At 40.0% G+C, this 21,971-nt stretch overlaps 1 protein-coding gene across 1 annotated transcript in view; it reads left to right on the forward strand.

The window, feature by feature from the left end:
* The window catches only part of SOX6 (SRY-box transcription factor 6), a 375,577-nt gene that overhangs the window by 148,862 nt on the left and 204,744 nt on the right, over window positions 1-21,971 (forward strand). The window contains 1 exon segment of the mRNA XM_043971912.1: window positions 1,179-1,247. Coding sequence (XP_043827847.1) covers window positions 1,179-1,247 — 69 coding nt within the window.

Raw genomic sequence — 21,971 nt, forward strand, 5'->3', positions numbered from 1 at the left:
ACCTATCTACCCATCATCTATCTATTATCTATTTATCTATCATCTATCTACCTACTTACCTATTTATCATCCATCCATCCATCCATCTATCATCCATCCAACTGTCTGTCTATCTATCTATCTATCTATCTATCTATCTATCTATCTATCTATCTCTATCATCTCCAAGCAGCTAGGTGGCACAGTGACTAGAACTCTGGACCTTGAGTCAGGAAGACCTGAGTTCAAATCCAGCCTCAGACACTCGCTAGCTGTGGGACCATGAACACATAACAACTTCTGACTGCCTTGGTTCCCTCATCTAGAAATTGTTTGAAGTGTCCTAAGAATAGCTCCTACCTCCCAGGGCTGTTGTGAGGTTAAAATGAGATAATTATTTGTAAAATTCTTTGCAAAACTTACAACGCTATATAAATGCTAGCTATTGTTATTAGTTTGATTATTTTACTTAAACCTACATGAATGGATAAAGCATTCATAAGCAATCATTATATCCAAAGCATTGTACTAAGTTCTGAGAATATAAAACCAAATGGAAACAGACTCTGTTCTCAAAGACATTGCATTTGAATGCAGCCATATTCTACCTATATCCATGAACACACATATAGGTGTTTGGAAGGGGTGCTTCGGGGATTCCTGGGGTAACTTTTTGCTTGATTTTTTTTGCTTCTTCTGAAGATTTCCTCTAATAGGTGCCGAAAAAGACAGAACTCTGCCTCTGACTTCCAAAGCGAGTCTAGAGAGATTTTGTAGCAAAGTCACTCACTTTTGCCCAACTCTTACTTCCAATTTCTGCTTTCTCAGCCCAAATTAATCTCGTCAGGAAAGTGTAGTTGGAGTTTTACAGTTTTACAGTCTTCACTCTCTAAGGGCCAGAATTTCAAATTCCGGGCCTTTCAAGATGACAGGTGTGGGTCCGGGTGATACGTGTCTGCAAACCCCCCTGAAGCAGCGGTGCTCATCTGCCCATAGCGATTTAGGAGCCAGCAGAGAGACGGCACCAGGTTGGGATTTGTCCTTTTCTCCACCTTTCCTGGGCTGCCTCCCTCACTTTCCAGTAGCCTTTACCCACGAAGGTACAATAAAACATCGTTTGGATGCCAGGAGATGTGCCTGAGGTGATGCTGGGGGTTTAAACGCTTCATTGTAACTTAACGAAACTTTCTTTCTGACAGATTGCGAGGCAGCAGCAACAACTTCTGCAACAGCAGCACAAAATCAATCTCCTGCAGCAGCAAATTCAGGTCAGTGTGTTTTATGACTCTCATCTGATTGCACTTACACACGTGCCCTCCTGAAGATGGAGTTTCCCAGGTTGCAGACATTCCCCTCTCCTATAGGCAGCAGCCGCAAGAGTTGCACATATCCCAAGTCAGCCTCCATGACTTTCCAAGTGACTACAGGCAATGTTGCACCCCGTAGAGGGGTGGGGATCCTAACAACACTTGTGCATTTTTTAATGATGATCTCGGCTCATCTGAGAAGTCAGTGTGACAGACCTTGGTGCTTTTCCTCCTGTTATTTGTCTGACGTGGTGTTACACCAATTTACCTAGGAGTAGATGAGGTTTCTCTGATTGTCCCCACCTCTTCCTCCTCTGTATTTTACCATCTGACATCATGAGAGTTTGTGCTTTGCTTGTTGTTTGGGTTGTGTGAGTTGCTGCTCTGCCCAAGATTTCTGGTCTTTCTTTTTGTCCTGGCTACCTGAAGTGGTTTGATTTGACCAACTCACATATCATACATGATTGTGAACAAGAAGAATACAGGTTGTGCTTCTTCCCTTCCTTATTCCAGGCATGCATTTATTCATTGAACAAATGTTTATTGAGGGCTCGCTATCAATTTAATACATCTGAATGTGGGCAGGGTCCCATGTGGGATCTTTGTTGGATAAGAAATTGAATAGGGCATAATTCTTGCCTTCAAGGAGCTTTCAGTCTGGCCTAGAAAGAGAGATAAAATGGAATGCCCTTAGAAATAGAAGAAAGGCACAAACACGAACTCCTGCTCCTCTCCTTCCCTGGTAGGAAGGATAGATGAAGACATGGGATGGTTAGTCAGGGTTTTCTATTTCTGGAAATGGGTACTGAAAAAACTGACACCATGAGTAATAATAGATAATAAATAGATAAGACTGTGAAAAATAGGAGAGTTACCATGGGCTTAGAGAAGGGCAGATGTCTTTGTAATTCTCAAAAAGAGAAGAAATAAAAGGAGGGAGGGAGAGCGAGAGCGAGAGAGAGAGAGAGAGAGAGAGAGCGAGAGCGAGAGAGAGAGAGAGAGAGAGAGAGAAAATGAGAATGTATAAATAGAAAGCCTGACTCCAATTATTCCTGGGAAATTTCTAGAGTAAGTCATTGGAGCATCTAGAAAAAGGAAGTGGTGATTACAAAAAGCCCACCTGACTTCATTAAAAACAGGTCCTATCAGGGGCAGCTAGGTAGCACAGCGGATAGAGCACTGGCCCTGGAGTCAGGAGTACCTGAGTTCAAATCTGGCCTCAGACACTTAACACTTACTAGCTGTGTAACCCTGGGCAAGTCACTTAACCCCAATTGCCTCACTAAAAACAAAACAAAACAAAACAAACAAAAACCAGGTCCTATCAGACTGACCTTTTTATATTTTTCCAATTTGCTATAAGTTGACCTAAAATTTAGCAAAACATTTGATAAAGCATCTAATACTATTCTTGTGCAAAAGATGAATAGCTATAGCTGAGACTGGTTGAAGGGCTGGCCTCAAAGAATGGTTATTAATGGTTTAATCTGAGCTTGGCAGGAGGTCTCCAGGAGGTGATCAGTATTTGATCCTGTGCCATTTAACATTTTTATCAACCCTCTAGATAAAGGCATAAATGAACGAGTAAATGAAAAGAACCTACTTTAGAACTTTAAGTGATATGTGCCTAGCGCTGTGCTAAGCCCTGGGGCTACAAATAGAAAAATTTAGACAGTTCCCGCTCTCAGAAGGGGAGACAGCATATAAAATTTTATGACATGTTCATAAAATTTGAAGATGACACAAAGCTAAGAAGGGGTAGCTAAGACAATGAATGACAGAATCGGGATCTAAAAAGATCTTGATAGGCTAGAATGCTGGGCTGAACCTAATGAGATGAAATTAAATAATAATAAATCATAAGCCATACACATGGATTCAGAAATCAACTTCACAAGTATTAAGATGGGAGTGATAAAGTTAGACAGAAAAAGGACCTGGTTTTGTTTGTTTATTTGTTTTGTTTGTTTGTTTGCTAACTTCTCTTTAAGCAGTTTTGAGGAATTCTCAGTGTTATAAGGCAACTCACTCAGCTGTTGGACAGCTCTGCTAACATTGTGTCCCTGTGACTTCCTCTGGAGCCACATAGAATGAGTCTAATCCTTCGACCATCTTAGGGTCCTTCAACTGTTTGAAGACAAGGAATATATTCCCCTTAAGTATTCCCTAGATTAGGAGTTCTCTGTTCCTTTAGCTGATCCTGGTAAAGAATGTTTTTTCAGACCCCTAATCATCCCAGTCCCTTTCCTTTGAATGCACTCAGCCTTGTCAATAGTCCTCTTAAAATGTGGCATTTAGAACTCAACACAAAACTGTGTATCAGGGCAGTGCATTTATAGTTATTGGCACATTGGATGAGCTCATCTATCCAGTCATTGTTCAGCTTTTCAGCCAAATGTTTCTTTGGTCTTAACCCCGCATTCCATGCTTACAAATGCTGTTAGCCCAGACGCAAAACGTCTAAATGTGGGAGAATTGTATTTCATGTTGGGATCTTGCCTGTCTGTCTTTACAATTAAATCTCGTTATGATTTTTTACCTCATGATTCCTACTGAGCTTCTTAAATAACTGTTCAGGTGTTCTCTTACACTAGACTTATTAGAACTGTCAGTGCCTTTCCTACTGTGGAGGTCAGGATTTTTAACCTTTCACTTTCTGCATTTTCCTCTCTGGATCCCTTCTTAAGTACACAGTAAGTGTTAAACGATTCAATCACTATTTACTCTTTATGACCCTCCTATTTGCCAAGTAGAAATGGAAGGGTCTCTCTGAGATGGTCTTATTTTGGTGAGTTACTCTTGCTCCTTGGCTGCTGCCCTTGTTGGTTTTATTACTCCCAGATTTCCAATATTTTACTCCTCATCCTAGCATTATGTTGCTTGGACTTCAACTGGCCTTCTTAATTAATGTTTGTAAATGGCTCTAAGGACCTAGATGAAAGGAACCAAGTAAGGCCAAGGCATTATTTATGAACTATTATTAGTATTTATTACCTGCATATAATTATATAGTTATTAGTCCATGACATGAAATGGATCTTTTTTAATGGAACTGTTATACCTAATGATGCAATAGAACTTCACAGTGGCTATTTAGTTTTAAAAGGATGGGGAAACCCTTTGTTTTCTTGCTTTCTAGCAAAAAACAAATCAAAATTTTTCTTAAAATTGTGAACTTTATCAGAGTTTAAAGGAAAAAAAAATGAAGCAAATCAGTTTTGAACTCACCAATATGGTCTGCTCCCTAATTATGGCAAGGCCTAATAGTTATATAATATTTAAATATGACCTTACTGGTTTGTTATAGTACTTCAAAGCCTGGTCCAAAATTCACAACTTATTTTTATGAAGCACCAGAACTCTATGCCCCTTTTCTTAACTAAGTCATTCCATTGATATGCTTGGTGAACGTCCACAGTTGTCCTTCCCATTTCCCAACAAGGATGGTCAAAGTGTGATGGCCCTATTTATTTTAGCAATGTCCGACTGTTTCTAACAGCAACTTGTGCTTGACAAAGCAAGAGAAAATAAAAGACCTCATATCTGTAGTTCTTTATGTCTTCAACAACTCATTTCTTTTCAGCATTTATCTTATCACTGTGAGACCATGCAAAGAATTCTTCAAATATGGAAAACACCCACTCCTTACTCAGAATTTATCAATCTCTCAAACAGTATCGGAGCAGGTATTTACTGTATCAGACTATCTTAGTTATGGTCTCCAACTTACTAGAGGGCTCACACTTAAAAATTTTTTTTGTCCAACCACCAAACCAACAAATATAGATTAAAGATGTTTATTGTGTTCATTTTTGTTTTTGGTGAGGCAATTGGGGTTAAGTGACTTGCCCAGGGTCACACAGCTAGTAAGTGTTAAGTGTCTGAGGCCGGATTTGAACTCAGGTACTCCTGACTCCAGGGCCGGTGCTCTATCCACTGCGCCACCTAGCTGCCCCTAATTGTGCTCATTTTAAATATAAATCTCCCATTTATACCCACGATATTAGCAGGGGATCTTTTGGATGGGTTACTTTAAAGATTGCTTTCACTCAAAAGAAAAATTAACTCCCTCTTTAATTTGAAATCAACAGGCATGGGTTCCAACACCAGTTCTTCTACTTACTCTGCATGACAGAATGAATCATTAGCCTCAGTTTCTTCCTCTAAAAAATGAGAGAGTTTGACTAGATAAGAGTCAACTTTTTGGCTTCTTAACCTATTGGCAGTGAAGTTTGTGGACTCTTCAGAACAATGTTTTGAAATGCATGAAACAAAAGCACATAGTATTACAAAAGAAACCAATCATGTTGAAATATGTTTATTTTTTTTAAAGTTTACAGACAACAGGTTAAGGACCCCTGGATTAGATGATATCCCTTTAAACTATAGATTTAAAGATTTATAGATTTAAACTATAGATTCATCACCCTCCCAAAGCAGATAGTTATAGGGAAGGTCTCAATATAGCAGATCCCAAATTCTTGTACTCATGGTCAGCCCTGGGAGTTGCGGGGTTGATGAATGGGATATTAGTGTCAGGAGTTTGAACTCAGGAAGGGTCTCTTTCTATTTCTTTTTGCTACTACCTTCTGAACTGTCACTGATTCTTTGGAATTTGCATACTTCTGTTTAGAGAAAGGGAAATGGCATAAGGTTTTCACAATGACTATGCAAAAGCTATGATGACACTTTTGAGAGCTGGGATGGAGGGAATGGGGCAAATGAAAACATGAACAACTTCTAGAGTTTGCAGATTAGAGATTCTTTCTAGAGATAGAAAGGGCATGAGTATGATAGGAGAGTTTCAATCACCAAATTCTTTTGTATGCAGATAAAAGGCAATGTCGGACAGCTAGGTGGCGAAGTGGATAGAGCACCGGCCCTGGAGTCAGGAGTACCTGAGTTCAAATCCGGCCTCAGACATTTAACACTTACTAGCTGTGTGACCCTGGGCAAGTCACTTAACCTCAATTGCCTCGCTAAAAAAAAAAAAAAAAAGGCAATGTCTTTGGTTCCCCGTTTCATCTTGAATGTAATTTGTTCCTATGTTAGTAACTGATTTCAAATATAATTTCTAATACTATGAGAATCCTTATAGAAATAATAGTTTTAAAATAATTTTAAGTCAAATCAAATCAATAAATCAATGTATTTCTTAAGCAGTTACTTGTTCTAGTCACTGGGCTAAGCTCTGGGGATACACAGAAAAGCAAAAAACAATCCCTGCTCTCAAGGAGCTTACATTCCAATGGGGGAGACAACATGGAAACATCTCCCCCCCCCCACCTCTCTCACTTACTCACTCTAATTAGAGATTAAGGAGGACTGCAAGAGGTGTCTTTGAAACAATGGAATTTTAGTTGTATTTGAAGGAAGCCAAGAGGCAGATGTGAGGAGGGAGAGAATTCCAGGCATGAGGGACTATAGCAAAAATTCTCAGAGTTGAGGAGTGGGGTTGGGGAGACGTGTCACTGGATTGAAGAATCCTTGGAACTGGTGGGAGTAAGATGTATAAATAATGCTTAGAAAAGGAATTAAAGGATGGCAGAGAGCCTCAAATTCATGCCATGTAAGGATTAGTTGAGGAACTGAACATGATGTTTAGCCTGGAGAAGACTTGGTGGGGGAAGAGGGACAGGGATGGTATTTAAATCGCTGTCACATGGAAAAGAGACTAGACTTTCTAATGTTGGTTCCAGTGGGCAAAACTCAAAAAAGTGGGTAGAAGTAGTACATTTTAGATTTGATTTCACATTAAAAAATACAACACCAAAAAACCAACTTCCTGAGAAAGCTATCTCAAATTGGAATGCCTGGCTCAGAAGGTGGCAGACTCCTCCCCTACTGGAGATCTTAAAGAGTTCTTGTTCTTGTGTGGTTTGGACTAAAGCTTCTTTGAATTCTGATATTCTATGATCCTGTGAAACTCTGAGTGAATTCCTAGCAAGATAGCATCCTGTAATAGGGAGAAAAACAGCAACAACAAGCAACCAAACACTAGTCTGAGAATCAGAATGGAGTTTACATTCTGTCTCTGACTCTCAGTAGCTATATGACCTTGAGCAACTAACTGAATCTCTATGAACCTCTTTACAAATCCCCCCCACCATGTGAGTAATGCTTTCATTACATTTGTTTATATGTATACATATACGTATGTATATATAATGTATTTCTGTGTGTATACATACATATATATGCTCCTTGCATACATATACATATTTGTTTTTATGTATCTATTCATCTATAGGCATATAGACAACTAAGCAGGCATTTTGAGAATGAACTTTCCAGGCTCCTTTCTCCTTTGGAAGAAATAGTTACCCTCCCAGAACATGTTGGAGATTGAGTAACTTTTTCTAAATAAGGTTGAAAAAATATAGGAAGGTTTCCCCCCCTGCTTGGGTTTCATTGCATAAAGTCTCACTGTCAGCATTAAGTCTATATATAAGAACACAACATTCATGAACTGTGGATCCTACTATTTGGAAATGTAGTCTGTTATTTTTTGATTCCATGATATGGATAATTATTAGACTAATTGCATCTGGGTTCCTCCCTTTCCCCCCTTTTCCCCTCCCCTATTGCCTTATCACAGTGTCCTTGCTTTTCTTTCAATGAGTCATGTTTATTAGGGTAATTTTAACTAGTAAACAAAATACATTTTTAATCCACAGGAGAGTTGGAAATAGATCAAATATATTTACAGTACTTTAATCAACAGTATTAAACATGGAAAGATGCTATGAGAAATTGAAGAGTTTTATTTTTTCATTTGGATCCTTTTCTTCTGAATTCACAGATTCCTTTTTTTAATCAAACTTTATATGGTCAGTCCTTGACCTGTGAAGCCTGCATGAATAGTCTTAATGGACAGAATATGCCAGATCATGTCCACAGAAACTCAGTCATTACAAGAGTTCAGGTCATTAAACTATTGTTATGAGAAACTCATATTTTCCATGTATGAGTGGTACTATCCAATGATTTTTATATTCTTAGAACCCAATTTTAGCTTTTCTCAGATGACTTGGATTTGCTATCCTATAGAAGCAACATCCATTATATACTTTACTCACTTTGTGCCACCTTTCTCAGTGAATGACATTTTCATGTAGATTGAGTAGTCTGGCTGTGGGTCATGCCAGAACTTTCTATTCCCTGGGGACAATACCAATAAGTGGAAATACCTCCTTGCAAAAATAGTGGCATAATATTATCTATTTTTATTATTCATTTTTTTCTAAGTGACTAGTGCACGTTGAGGTTTATATGAACATTGTGTGTTCTCACTTGAAATGTCAGATCCCCCAATCCTGTTAGATTAATAGGCTTTAGAGCAAGAGAGATCTCAAAGCTCATCTAGCCCAGTTCCCTTATGTTATAGAGATAAAATCTGTACCCCCATAGAAAGAAAAAATCACTTGCTTGAGATCATCACACAGATAGTAGTTAGCAGAGGTTTCCTTACTTCATGGATAGAATTCAGTACTTCTTAAGTTTCCCCTTTCAGTGTTATAGTTCATAGTGTAGGGTATATTTTTGAGTATTCTGAAAACACAGAGCATTATATTTAACCAACAGAGAATTTTTGAATTGATGAATGAATGAATTGAATGTGGTCATGGAGTCTAATCTCAGGCTTGACACTAATTCATGGTATAATCTGGGACAAGTGATTTCTCTCAGCCTTAATTTCTTCACCTATAAAATGAGGGCATTGAAATAAACCTCTCTCTAAATTCCCTTCCAGCTCAAAGTTCCATGATTGTATTCTGTGATTAAATTCTTCCTTTAAAGATACTGCATATAGAGGTGTTTTCTACCATCTTTCAGTTCCAATAAAGACCTTCAACTATATTTTATTTGTTAATATTTTATTGATGCTTTTTTACATCAATCATTTTCTCTTAATTGCCCTCTGCCCCCACTGTTGAGCCCTTTTTGTAACAAATAAAAACATTTAAGCAAATCAATAATATTAGTTGACATTTAATTTGCTAAGCATTTTGTGTAAAATATCTCATTTTGATCTAAATAGATATAGGAACCATATCTCCCAATGTATACATCCCATATCTGTACACACACACACACACACACACACACACACACACAATTCTACTGAGAGAAGGGACATTTGTTTCAAATATTTTTACATTTTTTTATAGATAGTATTTTCACTTCGGTTTTAATTTGTGCCTGTGTGAATTTTTGTGTATGCTTATGTGTGTGTGAAGGGTACATACTTTGTTTGCCAGTGTGGATTTGTGTTTCATCTGTATGATTTGACCTCTACAAACTTGTGTTCTCATTTTTGTCTTTCCTGAGATACCAGATATGATTATGTCATCATTAAAGAGGTTACTTCCTTTTGTTTCATCTGCTATGTTGGAGTCATTTAGAGCTGAGGTTTAGACTTTAAGAAGGTAAACCTCCACCCCCCCCTCCGCATGATTCACTATTTATAATTCAGGTAGCTGGTTAGCTGAATAAAGACTCTCTCCTTATGTGAAGTACATGTCTAAAGAGCAGGAATAATTACATTCCACATTAGCCTTCATGGCCCACATGACCTGGTTAATTAATTTTTTGCTGGGATAATAATAGCAGGGATATATTTAAAGATATGCTTCATCATTAAGTATCTAATTGACCTCCAATTTTAAGAGCTGGACCTTTCATTTATTGCCTTTTGGGGCTGTTAGACCAACTAGTAGGAAGACTGGGAGAAGAGGCAGCCGAGAGCCAGGCTTCAGAGGGAGTCCCACTCGGTCTGTCTTAGTTGTATCTCTTGTTTGTAAATTGTGTTTAGCATTGACAAGCAAAAAGCAATTACATTGCTACTGTTTTGGCTCCAGGGAATAGTCCCCCTTTTTTGTGTGTTATTGATCATGAAACTGATCCCCTTCCAGCAGGCTCAGAGCAGGACCAAATAAACCCATTGAAAGCAACAGGATCTGTCTATTGGCACCGTGCATAGATCTGATCCTCCCTTGAAATGAAGCGAGGGTTATAAACAAAGCTTAGAAGTCTAGGAATAGCCCCCAGCTTCAGCAAACCCTTAAAATATTTTGTAATTGTATCTTCAATCATGAATTAGCCAGGAAAAACAGACCCTCTCTCCCATGTCTGTTCGCCGCTCTGTGCTGTTTCTAATTGCCCCACAGGCATGCTGTTGTGATCTTCTTTGGAAGTTTCAAACCAGGATAAAAATGCAAATCTAATTATTTCTTTTATGTAATCTAATTAACTTTTTAAGTAATGATAGATGCACGAGAGCCTGCCTCAAACATTTAATAACCAAGTTTCTGGATTATAAAGACTAGGTAAAGCTGCTGAGAGCAGCAACGGTTGAAAATAGAAATGCTGGCTGCGACTTCATTCCTCGTGGCATTCTCCCCGTTATAAACACTCGCATGCTTATGGAAATGTAAGGCAGTCCACTTAGAAATAGAGCAAACTTGTCAGTTGGCAACTTGACTCCATGAGCCCGTGGCGCAGTGTTAATATTGTCAGCTGCCATTTTCTGAAACCTTAGACGAGGCAGCATCTTCTAGCTGAGGGTGATCCTCTTTCCTGTTAAATCTCCAAGGCCATTGCCATGGCCACACCCCTTCCCTTTAGTTTGTGGGGAGTCCTATGGAAAGCAGAGGTAGTAAGCTGCCCCCCCCCCACTTTCTGTCATCCACTTGTGCTGTTATAGCCCCTCCTGTGGACCTAGCATTCATTTATTTTTTTTGTGGGGCAATGGGGGTTAAGTGACTTGCCCAGGGTCACACAGCTAGTAAGTGTCAAGTGTCTGAGGCTGAATGTGAACTCAGGTACTCCTGAATCCAGGGCCGGTGCTTCATCCACTGCGCCACCTAGCTGCCCCCGGACCTAGCATTCTTAACAAAATAAACCCAACACATATAGAGGGAATCTGACTTATTTTTCCATAACAAGCCTGTGAAGTAGTTGATAAAAAGTATTATGCCCCCTCTCCCCACCCCATTTTACAGATGAGGAAACTGAGAATCAGAGAATTTGAGACTTGTCCAAGTTCACATGGCTAGTGTCAGAGCAAGGATTCAAATTACCCCAAATCCCGTGTTTTTGTCAGCATACCAAGGAAATCCAAAATTGATCATCACCAGGAAAAAAAGACTTGAGATACCCATTCTTGTGATCCCTGAAAATGGAAAAGGGCTTGATCTCTATAGGGCAACTGTGGTGTCCTGCTGGGATCTCTGTGCCAGGAGACCTGGGTTCCAAGCTTCCCTTGAGCACTTATTAGCTGTTTGACCTTGAGTAAGTCACCTAATCTGAGTTTTAGCTGACTCTATAGTGGGAGGGCAGGAGGCTTTACCATAGGTTTGAGGTCACTTCTAAGATCTACATTTTTATATTTGGATGTTCACTTTCACTATCAATTTCATTGTCATGTGTATTGTGAGCAGAAGGCAAACAATCATATCAGTAAAATGTAGCAGAAAGGGGGGCAGCTAGATGGCTCAGTGGTAAAGCACCGGCCCTGGATTCAGGAGCACCTGAGTTCAAATCCAGCCTCAGACACTTGACACTTACTAGCTGTGTGACCCTGGGCAAGTCACTTAACCCTCATTGCCCTGCAAAAAAAACCCCAAAAAACAAAAAATGTAGCTGAAAGAAAAAAAAAAATTTAGCATTCTCCTTTTCTGGCTATTGAATGCCAAATGATTCACCAACATTCACCTGGTATGTGGATCTTGTAGCAATTTAAGCATTTCATTGCTTTCTCGTTTTGATGATAATCTCCTCCTGTGTGGAGACTGGCAGTCCTCACCATTTCTTTGCAGTATGACCTTCTAGCCTAAGAGGGGGAAGGTGAGAGGGAGTTACTCAGGTCTACATTCCCTGCTGGGCAGTGCCACAGATCCGGAATCTTTTTCTCACCTAATTACTTTGGCATGTAATTTAAATAAAAGATATTGAGTGGTAGAAACATATCTTATACCTGCATTGTGTGTCTGTTTTTTGAAGTTAGCATAGCTCAGGATAGACTGTGAATGAAGAAAATGTTAATAAAATGTTAGTATTTCAACCACTTGATTTATGTTTATATTCAGGTTTAGAGGCAAGATTGGAATGTGGTGATATCAGAGGTCAAAGCTGGTGCCTTTGGGAATAGGTATTTGGAAGAAAAATGAAACCCTATCTTGAAAAAAGGGCAAAAACACCTAGAAAATAGTTTTTCCCATCCCCCTTGGATTTCTTCCAATACTAGAATGTTTGTTGCAACTTCATTGATTTTAATGCAAGGGTTAAAAACATTTTCTTTTTCTTTTCCTTAGCATTCTTGGAAGACAAAAAGCTTCATTTCTTAGATTGACTATAACACACATTTCTGTGGTGCTTTAAGCACTTTCTTCAAAAGATCCCCAGGAAGCTAATAATAATAGCGTGCATTGGTAGAGTGCTTTAAGGTTTAAATCACTTTACATGTTCTCTCATTGCTTCCTTACCTTCAGTCTGCAAATGAGGAGTTAGGGCAGCTAGGTGGCACTGTGGATAGAGCAGTGGGCTTAGAATCAGGAACACTTCTTTTCCTGAGTTCAAATTCCACCAGAGACACTTACTAGCTGTTTGACCCTGGGCAAGTCACTTAACCCTGTTCATCTGAGTTATCTCATCTGCAAAATGAACTGGAGAAGGAAATGGCAAACCATTCCAGTATCTTTGCAAAGAAAACCCCAAACAGGGTCGCAAAGGGTTGGGCAGGACTTAAACGAGTCAAGAGTCACAGATGAGGAAACTAAAGCTTGGGTAAAGTGATTTGCCCAGCCATTTCACCAGTAAGTGTCAGAGCTAACATGTGTGGAGAATATTTTAAAACAAAATGCTTTGAATGTGGAGGGTATAAGTGGCAATATTCTTAGTTAGACTATTAACCCTTCGGTTCTTTCCTTTAGTAACTATTGTAGCTTTCATGATAATAATTCAAATCATCAAGTATTTCTTAAGCACCTACAGTATGGAAATACAGATGAACAACTGAAATCCTTGCTCTCGGGGAGCTTACATTCAAAAGAGTGGGAGCAAATAGAAGCAAAGAGTAAATACCAAGTAAATACAAAGAAACCTGAGAGAATGGAAAACATCCACTGGTTCCCTTTGGTTGGAATGTAGAGTAAATAAGATGGAGGAATGTGAAATCTGGTTACTAGATAGATTACAGCTCCATTGGGAAGGTCTTTAAATGTCCCAGAAGTTTGTCTTTTATTTTGGAAGCAAAGGAAACACTTAAGGGTTAGACCTATGTGTTGGGGAAGATGGTGATATTTCCAACCCTTTTCTCCCCATACAAAGGGAAGACCATATCCTGAAGTGTGAAATGGGATGTATATGTCTGAACACATGATAATGGATGAGCACTGGGGGAGGTATATTCAGTTCAATAAGGTGTGTGTGTGTGTGTGTGTGTGTGTGTGTGTGTTGGTGTGCACACCCACATGCCTATTTATGTGTGTAGTTTCTTTAAAATTGTTATGAAACTTATGACCCAAGGCTTTTTCTTTCCTTTGATGATTATCTTCTCTTGCCAAATACACTTTTGTCAGTTGTAGCTTAGAGGGCATGGAGGTTCATCCCTTAAATGAAAGAAATGTTGGTCTGCAACTGGATGGAGCTACTTCTGTAGGTAATGAGTGATATTTCTATGTTAATATTTAGGCTCAAAGCTGATCATTGAAATGGGTTTTGCTATGTAGACAAACTATTACCTGTGACACTAGTGTTATCTCACTCTCCTCTTCCCCCCCCCCATCTCAAGCCTCAAGGTCCTCTAGGCTCCAGCTAAACTGCATTACTTGAAAAGCAATGTGGCATAGCAGATAGAGCTTAGGGACTTAGGGAGACCTGAATTCAAATCCTGATTCTAATGTTATTACTACTGCTACTGCTACTGCTACTGGTATAACTAGTGCTACTGCTGCTGCTACTGCTCCTTTTCCTCCTCCTTCTGTTACTGCTGCTGCTACTACTATTGCTACTACAGCTAGCTAGCTTTTATAGAGTGCTTTAAGGTTGGCAGGACACTGTACATGTATTATTTTATTGGCAATTTGCCAGCTCCGTGACCATGGACAAGTCACAGCCCATCTGAGCCTCAGTTTTCTCCTCTATAAAACAGGACTAATAACATCTGTTATAAGAATCACAGCACTGTTGGCAAGCTCAAATAAGATAATAAGTTAAACACTTTATAAGTTTTAAAGGGATGTATAAGTGCTAGGTATTGTGTCATACCCCATTATTTTAAAACCCTCAACACCTGATACTCCACTATCGCTGAGCTTTGTTTATAATCCTGATTCCTAGAATATCTTCCCTCCCATTCAATGTGAAAATTTACCCGTCCTTTAAAATGCAGCTTAAATGTTACCTTCTGCACAAATCCTTCCCTGATCCATTCCTTCACTCAGCCCCCCTCCCCCAACACACACACCCTATAGACCTTGGTTTGCCCTTTCCTGGAATACTTCCTGGATGTTGCTTTGAACTCCTATTATGGGTCTAGATGTCATATCTTTCTGGTAAACTATAAGCTCCATGAGGTCAGGTATCATGTCCCACCTCAGCTCTATATCTATGAGCACATGGTGATTACTTTAATCAATGTTGGTGGAATTGAAATTGGTTGTTGAATGTGAAAGGGTCTTCTCCAATTTGTTTTCTAGCTTCTTAGTTCAAATGAAATGATGTGCTATGGCTCCAAGGCAGCTCCAAATGGGAAAGTCCCCCTTGTTAAAACCAAGTTGTACCTATAAATCTTAGAGATGCCATCTCCTGTAAGTCGGGCACTCACACAGCTTGTATAAATTATGTCTGTCCTCAGAATTTAAGAAGTTAAACAGTATGCATACCCTACTTGAGGGATAGGAAATAAAAATTGATATACTGTGTGACACACGATATAACCCAGTGAAATATCTTTTAAATTCTGAAAGGATGCATTGACGTAACCATATTTAATTCATACCTAGTTACTCCCATGTCCCAACCATGTTAATAACATTGGATTGGTCTCTCCCCCCCAACACACACACATTTAAAATAAAAGAAAAATAAATGATGCAAATGGTCCATAGTGCTTCATTGTGAGACACTGAATTCGATGCATTCACCACCTAATCCATTAAAGTTGTAACACCAAACAATAAAAGCCCAGAAATTCACAGTTCAGAGGCAAGTGTGAAATTCATCCGTCAGGTCACAGCCATGGCATTCCTTACATTGATGATGTTGCAGTGGAAGAATTAATTTTCTCTTAAAATAATCTGCCAATGAGTTTTCCCTCCTTGCTGGGAAGAGATTGGGGCAGGTGGAATGAGCACAGATAGTACAGTGCTTAAGCATGCACACCAGGTGAGCAAACACCAAGGCCATCGTCTCTGACACCCCCCCTCCCCATGTACCTACACCACACACACATACATACCCTTACCAAACTCATTTTATGTTGGAGCAGAATGCTAATTTGCAAGCCATACAAATGTTGAATCTTTTGTGTCTCAAAAAGAAATTCTTCAGCTGTACATACGCAAGGTAGGCCAAAAGTTATGAAGGGCTTTCAATATTTAATAACTCCTTTATTTTTGTTTTGAATTTATAATACCATACCACCATATACAGTATATATAGGAAATGAATTTACATTAGGTATGAAAAATCAAATCTTGTAAATGGCGAAAAATAAAGGAAAATTCTTTTCAGAAAGTTATTAAAACATGGTGACATTTGGCCTACCCTGTAAAACTAAAACAAACTCCATTCTTTCTAAGCTCCCTCCCATCCACCCAAGAGCCATGATGTGAATCAGTCAGTGCCTAGAGCTGCCAAATATTAAAACAGGGCCTGACTCAAAGGTGTCATGCCCCTTTAAAATGACACGATGATGATATTGTGGCTAGTTGTGTGATTGGAAAAGATATTCATTATGAGAAGTTGTTCAGTAAAAGATGTAATGAGTCCTAAGGTGTTGTTTCTCCAGCTGGATGTGGCAGAAGGTGCTTGTTAATACATCAGGAAGTAGTTAATTCCTAAGCGGAGGCCACTTTAGAACTGGTTAATTTTTAAGGGGTCTGGGGAGGCCACTAGGGAGATGAGACTTGGAGATGAGGATGAGTTTCCAGCTGTTGGAAGGTAGCACAAGCAGCGCTTTTCTTTTCCTAAAAGGATCTTTTCTCACCCACCTGCTGCCAACCCACTCCTTCCCTTAGCCTTGGTCTCCCAATGAGGATCACAAAACGCATTGCTGGCTCCCAGCTAATCAAGGCAGCAGCTGGCAGCTTGGCCGGATGAGGTTGGGGAGAAGCAGAATGTAAACGGGAAGCTGAGAAACTGGGTGAGTGGCAGAGAAAGGGACCAGTGTGCAGACATGGTGGCAGCAGCTTGCTTAGAGATTGGAGAGACACAAGATGGGAACATCTTCAGAGCAGGAGAGCCAGCTTATGTCTGGATCATGCTTCACAGGATATAGAGAGCACTTTCCTCACAACAAGCCCATGAGATAATGCAGCATTAATATCTCCATTTTATGGCTAAGGAAACTGAGACTGATGATCTGATCCCATAGTAGTGGACACTAGTATTATACAGAAGTGGAACCAAGACTCAAGCCCAAGTATTCTGATCCCATATCCAATCTTCCTTCCTTCCTTCCTTCCTTCCTTCCTTCCTTCTTCCTTCCTTCTTCTTCCTTCCTTCCTTCCTTCCTTCCTTCCTTCCTTCCTTCCTTCCTTCCTTCCTTCCTTCCTTCCTTCCTTCCTCCTTTCCTCCTTTCCCTTCTTCCTTCCTTCCTCCCTCCCACCCTCCTCCCTTCCTTCCTCCCTTCCCTTCTTCCCTCCCTTCCTCCTTCCCTTCCTTCCTTCCCTCCCTTTCCTTTCCTTTCTTTTTTGAACTTCTAATGTATTTTTCTTTGCCCTAACTATTGCTTATTCTCTATAGCCAGGCATTGAAAAATGGATGGCAGCAAGGTCAGGAGATTCTGTATTCATAGGAAAGGTCTAGTGGTTAGGTAGTAATAAGGTCAATAACTGAGATTATTTAGGGTCCTCCTGGTTGGATACATAGAATCAAGTATTCCTAAGGCCAGGGCCAAAAAGGGAGTCCCAAAGGGAATGTAAGTGTGAGGTCTATGATCCAAGTGATCCAAGGCATTTTGTCGAGTCTGGACCTAGGACTTTCAGTATGTATACAAGGAATAGCCTTAGCATTGGGAAGAATTCTGCATGAACAGTTGCTCTAACAGCTCCCTTTGGGCTTCTGCAGCCTTGGAATAAGCCAAGCCTAGACCCCCATGTGCTCAGTGTCACCTCCACGGCCATCTTTTCTAATCTTATCTTGATCTTTCCTGTATGAAGGAAAGACAAAATGAATATTTAGGACAAGTTGGATATGCTAGTGGTGGGTGGTTTAGGGATAGCACTTGGGCCCATAAGGAGGGGTGGTTCCAGCTTGGGGACCAAGACCCAACCATAAATTTTCTGATTATCATAAGTGCTTTTGGTGGTTAATGTATTTAGGACCCTTGGCTTAGAGGACTCTGACACTTGATTGTGCTTCAGAAATGAATGAGAAGGTGGTCCTGCTCCCATTACTGTTTTATTATCTTGGGAAAAAATCAGCACCATGGGCTCTTAGGCCCAAGATACTCTTCTTCTTTTTCTCTCCCTGGCTAATTCTGGTGATTTGGAGTCACTCCAACGGGATCACTTCCTAATCTAAAACATCCAGAAACCAGGCAAAAAGACATCCATGTAGGACGTTCTTTAGGGCATTGCCTAAAGGTGTGTATAAAATAAGTCCCCAAGGAAGGGGAAGGAAGGGTTATGATGAGATGGAAAGAGCCCCATCTCAGATAGGAGTCAACAACACTATCTTGGTCCTAATTTCATGTGCACCAAGCTCCAGGTCTACTCACTTAGACAAAACGCTAACCCTCCTTTGAGATTCATTCTTCCTCTGTAGTATTACAGAACTGGGTGAAAATCTGATATGGTTTATTACCTCTGATATCTTATGATTCTAAAGCAGGTATTCTTAACTTTGGTTGTGTCATGGACCTTGTTGGCAGTCTATGAAAGCATGGTGGCTCAGGGGATGGCGCCTGGTCAGAAAGACCTGAGTTCAAAACTGGCCTCAAACACTTACTAGCTCTGTGACCTTGGGCAAGTCACTAAACTTCTGTGTTTCTCTGTTTTCTCATTTAAAAAAAGCAATCTCCCCCCCACCCCACCCACCCAAGGCTCAAAAAAAAATCATGCTTGTAAAATATTTAGCACTGTGCCTGGCACATTGTAGGTGTCATTTAAGTATTAGTTGTTGCTATTATTCTCAGAATAATGTTTTTAAATACATAGGATTACAAAGGAAAACAATGGTAGTGAAAATAAAAATGTCATTTTTTCCCATCTAAATTCATGGACCACTTGAAATCTATCCCTGGATTTTTGGATATCAATAAACCCCAGGTTAAGAAATCTTGTTCTGCAGGCTGGGAGTTCATTCTTATCCTCAGAAATGGGAGAGCAGCTGCCATTCCAAGGGCAAAACCTGAAGGCAATTATCTTGGATTGGACAGTAACTGTCCCATACCTATCTAGGATGGATGTTTGTATTTGAAAACAAAAGAGATTTCCAATTTTTTTTTTTTTTTTTGGTGAGGCAATTGGGGTTAAGTGACTTGCCCAGGGTCACACAGCTAGTAAGTGTCTGAGGCCGGATTTGAACTCAGGTGCTCCTGAATCCAGGGCCGGTGCTTATCCACTGCGCCATCTAGCTGCCCCCCCCAATTTATTTTTAAGGACCAATACATAATCCTTTCACTATGATTAATGGACATTCTCCATGCTGATCAAGTGAGTAACAGCTAGAAGAGACTTTAAAAAAACACCCCAAACTTGTGTGTGTGAACACTACATTCCAGCTCTCAGGAAACCCATTTTTGCAATGCATGGCAAGTCAACCCCCTGGAAATCATGGCTTATAATGGAAAGGGTGACACAAGCTTAATTTTAGCATTGCAAGTGAAATGTTATAATTTTGGGGGAAAAACTCTTTATGGCTCTGGTAAGATATTAATTACAGGAAATGACAGCATATCCTATTAAGTATTATGTCAGTGGCACACATTGCATGTAACACCTTTTTCTATTCTCTCTGGTTTTCGCCCCAAGTGTTGCATTCTGATCTGAAAAGCGAAGTGTGAAGCAGCAAGGTCTGTGTGTCACTGTGGGGGTGGTGGGTGTTTCTGAGAGGAGAGCTAAGCCTCCATCAGGATGCCAGTGGTTTGGGTGTCCTCGAAGCAGGACCTCTGGTTGGAAGGCTCATTTAGGTAGGGACGATGCTCTTCTTATTTCTCATTTGTCTGGTTTTAACTTTCAAGTGTAGTAGAATCAGTTACAGTAATATTGGGTGGACAGTATAGAAATGAGAGAGTTCCATTTCTGCAGTGCTGGATGCCTTGAAACATTATTCCCCCCAAAGCCTCCTATTTTGTTTTGAAGTAAATAGAGTAATTACTCACTAAAAATTCTAATCTCTTTCAAGGCTTTAGGGATGAATCTAAAACAGACTCATATAATGTCTTATTTAAGCAAATCCATGTTCATATTAGGCAACTTCACCTTAATATCATTTCCATATAGACATTTTGTCATGTTTTTCAAGGGTTATGTTGTTAATTCTGTTGCATCGCCATGGCTTGACATCTCCTTCGCCTGTAAGATGTGATTTGTGGCCTAAAGGAGGGGAAATTGAGTTGCCTTTTTGTAAAGGATCGACAGTTTAGGAGGCTGATTGTTAAGGGGGAGACTTGACCGTGCGGTCAGAAGCCAGCGCGATTTTCATTGTTGTTTCTCAGTTTTATGCTGAGGTCTTCAGACAACGGCTTGTGTTGACAAAGAGCTCTCCTGCCAGTTGTGTAACTGGTTACTATCTAATGATATAGGAGAACTGCCCACTCTGAAAAATCGCTGATCCACAGGCTTCCTGGACTGTTTATGGGCCCCATCAATTGTGGGCCTTTAAAATAGCCCCATTGAGTAGATCTGGTTTTACTTATCAAATCCAGATCTGCTTTTTCTCTGCAGGCGAGGCAAAAGACGTTCCACGTGGTCTCTGCCTCTTATTATTTGGGGTTCCCAGCATCCTAGGGATTGAATCTGTCAGTGCTAGTAGCTCCCTGTGTTTCTGTGGTTTAGAAAGGTTAATGCTACTGGAGGAAACCCCTGGTGGGTTTCCTTCCAATGAAGGACAGTTGGGTTAAACAAGTATTTTCCTTTCAAATTGGTATTCGATAATTACTGATAGGCATTCACTTTTCTTTACCTTACTCTCCTTACTTTGGATCCAGGCAGGCCTCCACAGTAAAATACTTTCTAAGTTTGCTCATTTATTTTTCAATGCAAATCTAAAGTAGTTCATCCTTAGATGAAAGATGTCCATGTTGATAGCATGGTTTGATATGTTTTGGCAGTCGCTCTAAATCATTGTGACCCTTTTTTTTTTTTTTTTTGAAATGAAGAAGTGAGGAGAGAAGTTTGGCTCTGTAGGGAGGTGATTCAATTTAATTCAGTTCCTTTCAACATGATACTATGGAAGGAGAACTGGATCTGGGTCAGAGGATCTGGCTTCAAATCCTGACTTCATCACTTATCATTAACTTGCCGCAAGTCACTTCCCCTTTCTAGGCCTCAATTTCCTAATGTGTAAAATTTGGGAATTGAACTAGATGACTTTTAAGTCCCTGTCTAACTCTGAATCTATGACCCTATGAATAAACATTTCTTGAGCACCTACTATGTGCAAGGTGTTGTGATAAGCATTGGGGATCCAATGATAAGTAAAAAAAATAATCTTTTATTGTACTAGGAGTTAACAAGAGGAACACAATATATAGAAAATTATATATATATATACATACACACATACATACATATACTATATTCATCCATTTCTATCATCTATCTCTCTATTTCTTTCTCTCTATCCCTCTATCATCTCTCATCTCTCTCTCTCTCTCTCTCTCTCTCTCTCTCTCTCTCTCTCTCTCTCTCTCTCTCTCTCTCTCTCTCTCTCTCTCTCTCAGAAGAGAATCCTGATACCTTGGGGGCACAGGGATCAGGGAAGGAGGCAGCTCTTGAATGGGGATTTTTGAAAAGAGGGGAAGATGAGGAAAAAGAACGACTCTCTACTATTTCTTTCCATAAGAAGCAGGAAAGGAGAGGCAATGCTGTTTTTGAATAGGAATGCCACTCTCCACAGTTGAAAGGTATTATCTTCAGCCTAGGGAGCCCAGTCCTCCAGGTGGCCCAAGAGGCTATTGACTTCATGGGTATTCGAGTAGTCTCCTTCCTTTCCTCTTTCTGTCCTGCTAGGGTTGGTGTGGGTTTGAGCAGTAGATCCAGCAGTTTTAGTATAAGGATGTACTAGCAGTATTTATGAAGGACTTTGCAATTATTATATTAACAGCCCCCGCCACCCCCCCCCCCGAAAGAAAAGTGCGGACAATTTCCATGGTAAAGTCCCAAGTGACCTTCCTCCTCTATACCACAAATACTGCGGGATGTTATGATGTTATGACCCATGGGCTTTGGTGGGTCCCTTTTCCCTGGTAAAAGGCCCACTTCATTCTGAACAGAGGGGAGAAAATGAGGTCTT

The sequence above is a fragment of the Dromiciops gliroides genome, chromosome 6 (assembly GCF_019393635.1).
Source record: "Dromiciops gliroides isolate mDroGli1 chromosome 6, mDroGli1.pri, whole genome shotgun sequence".
Taxonomy (NCBI): Eukaryota; Metazoa; Chordata; class Mammalia; order Microbiotheria; family Microbiotheriidae; genus Dromiciops; species Dromiciops gliroides.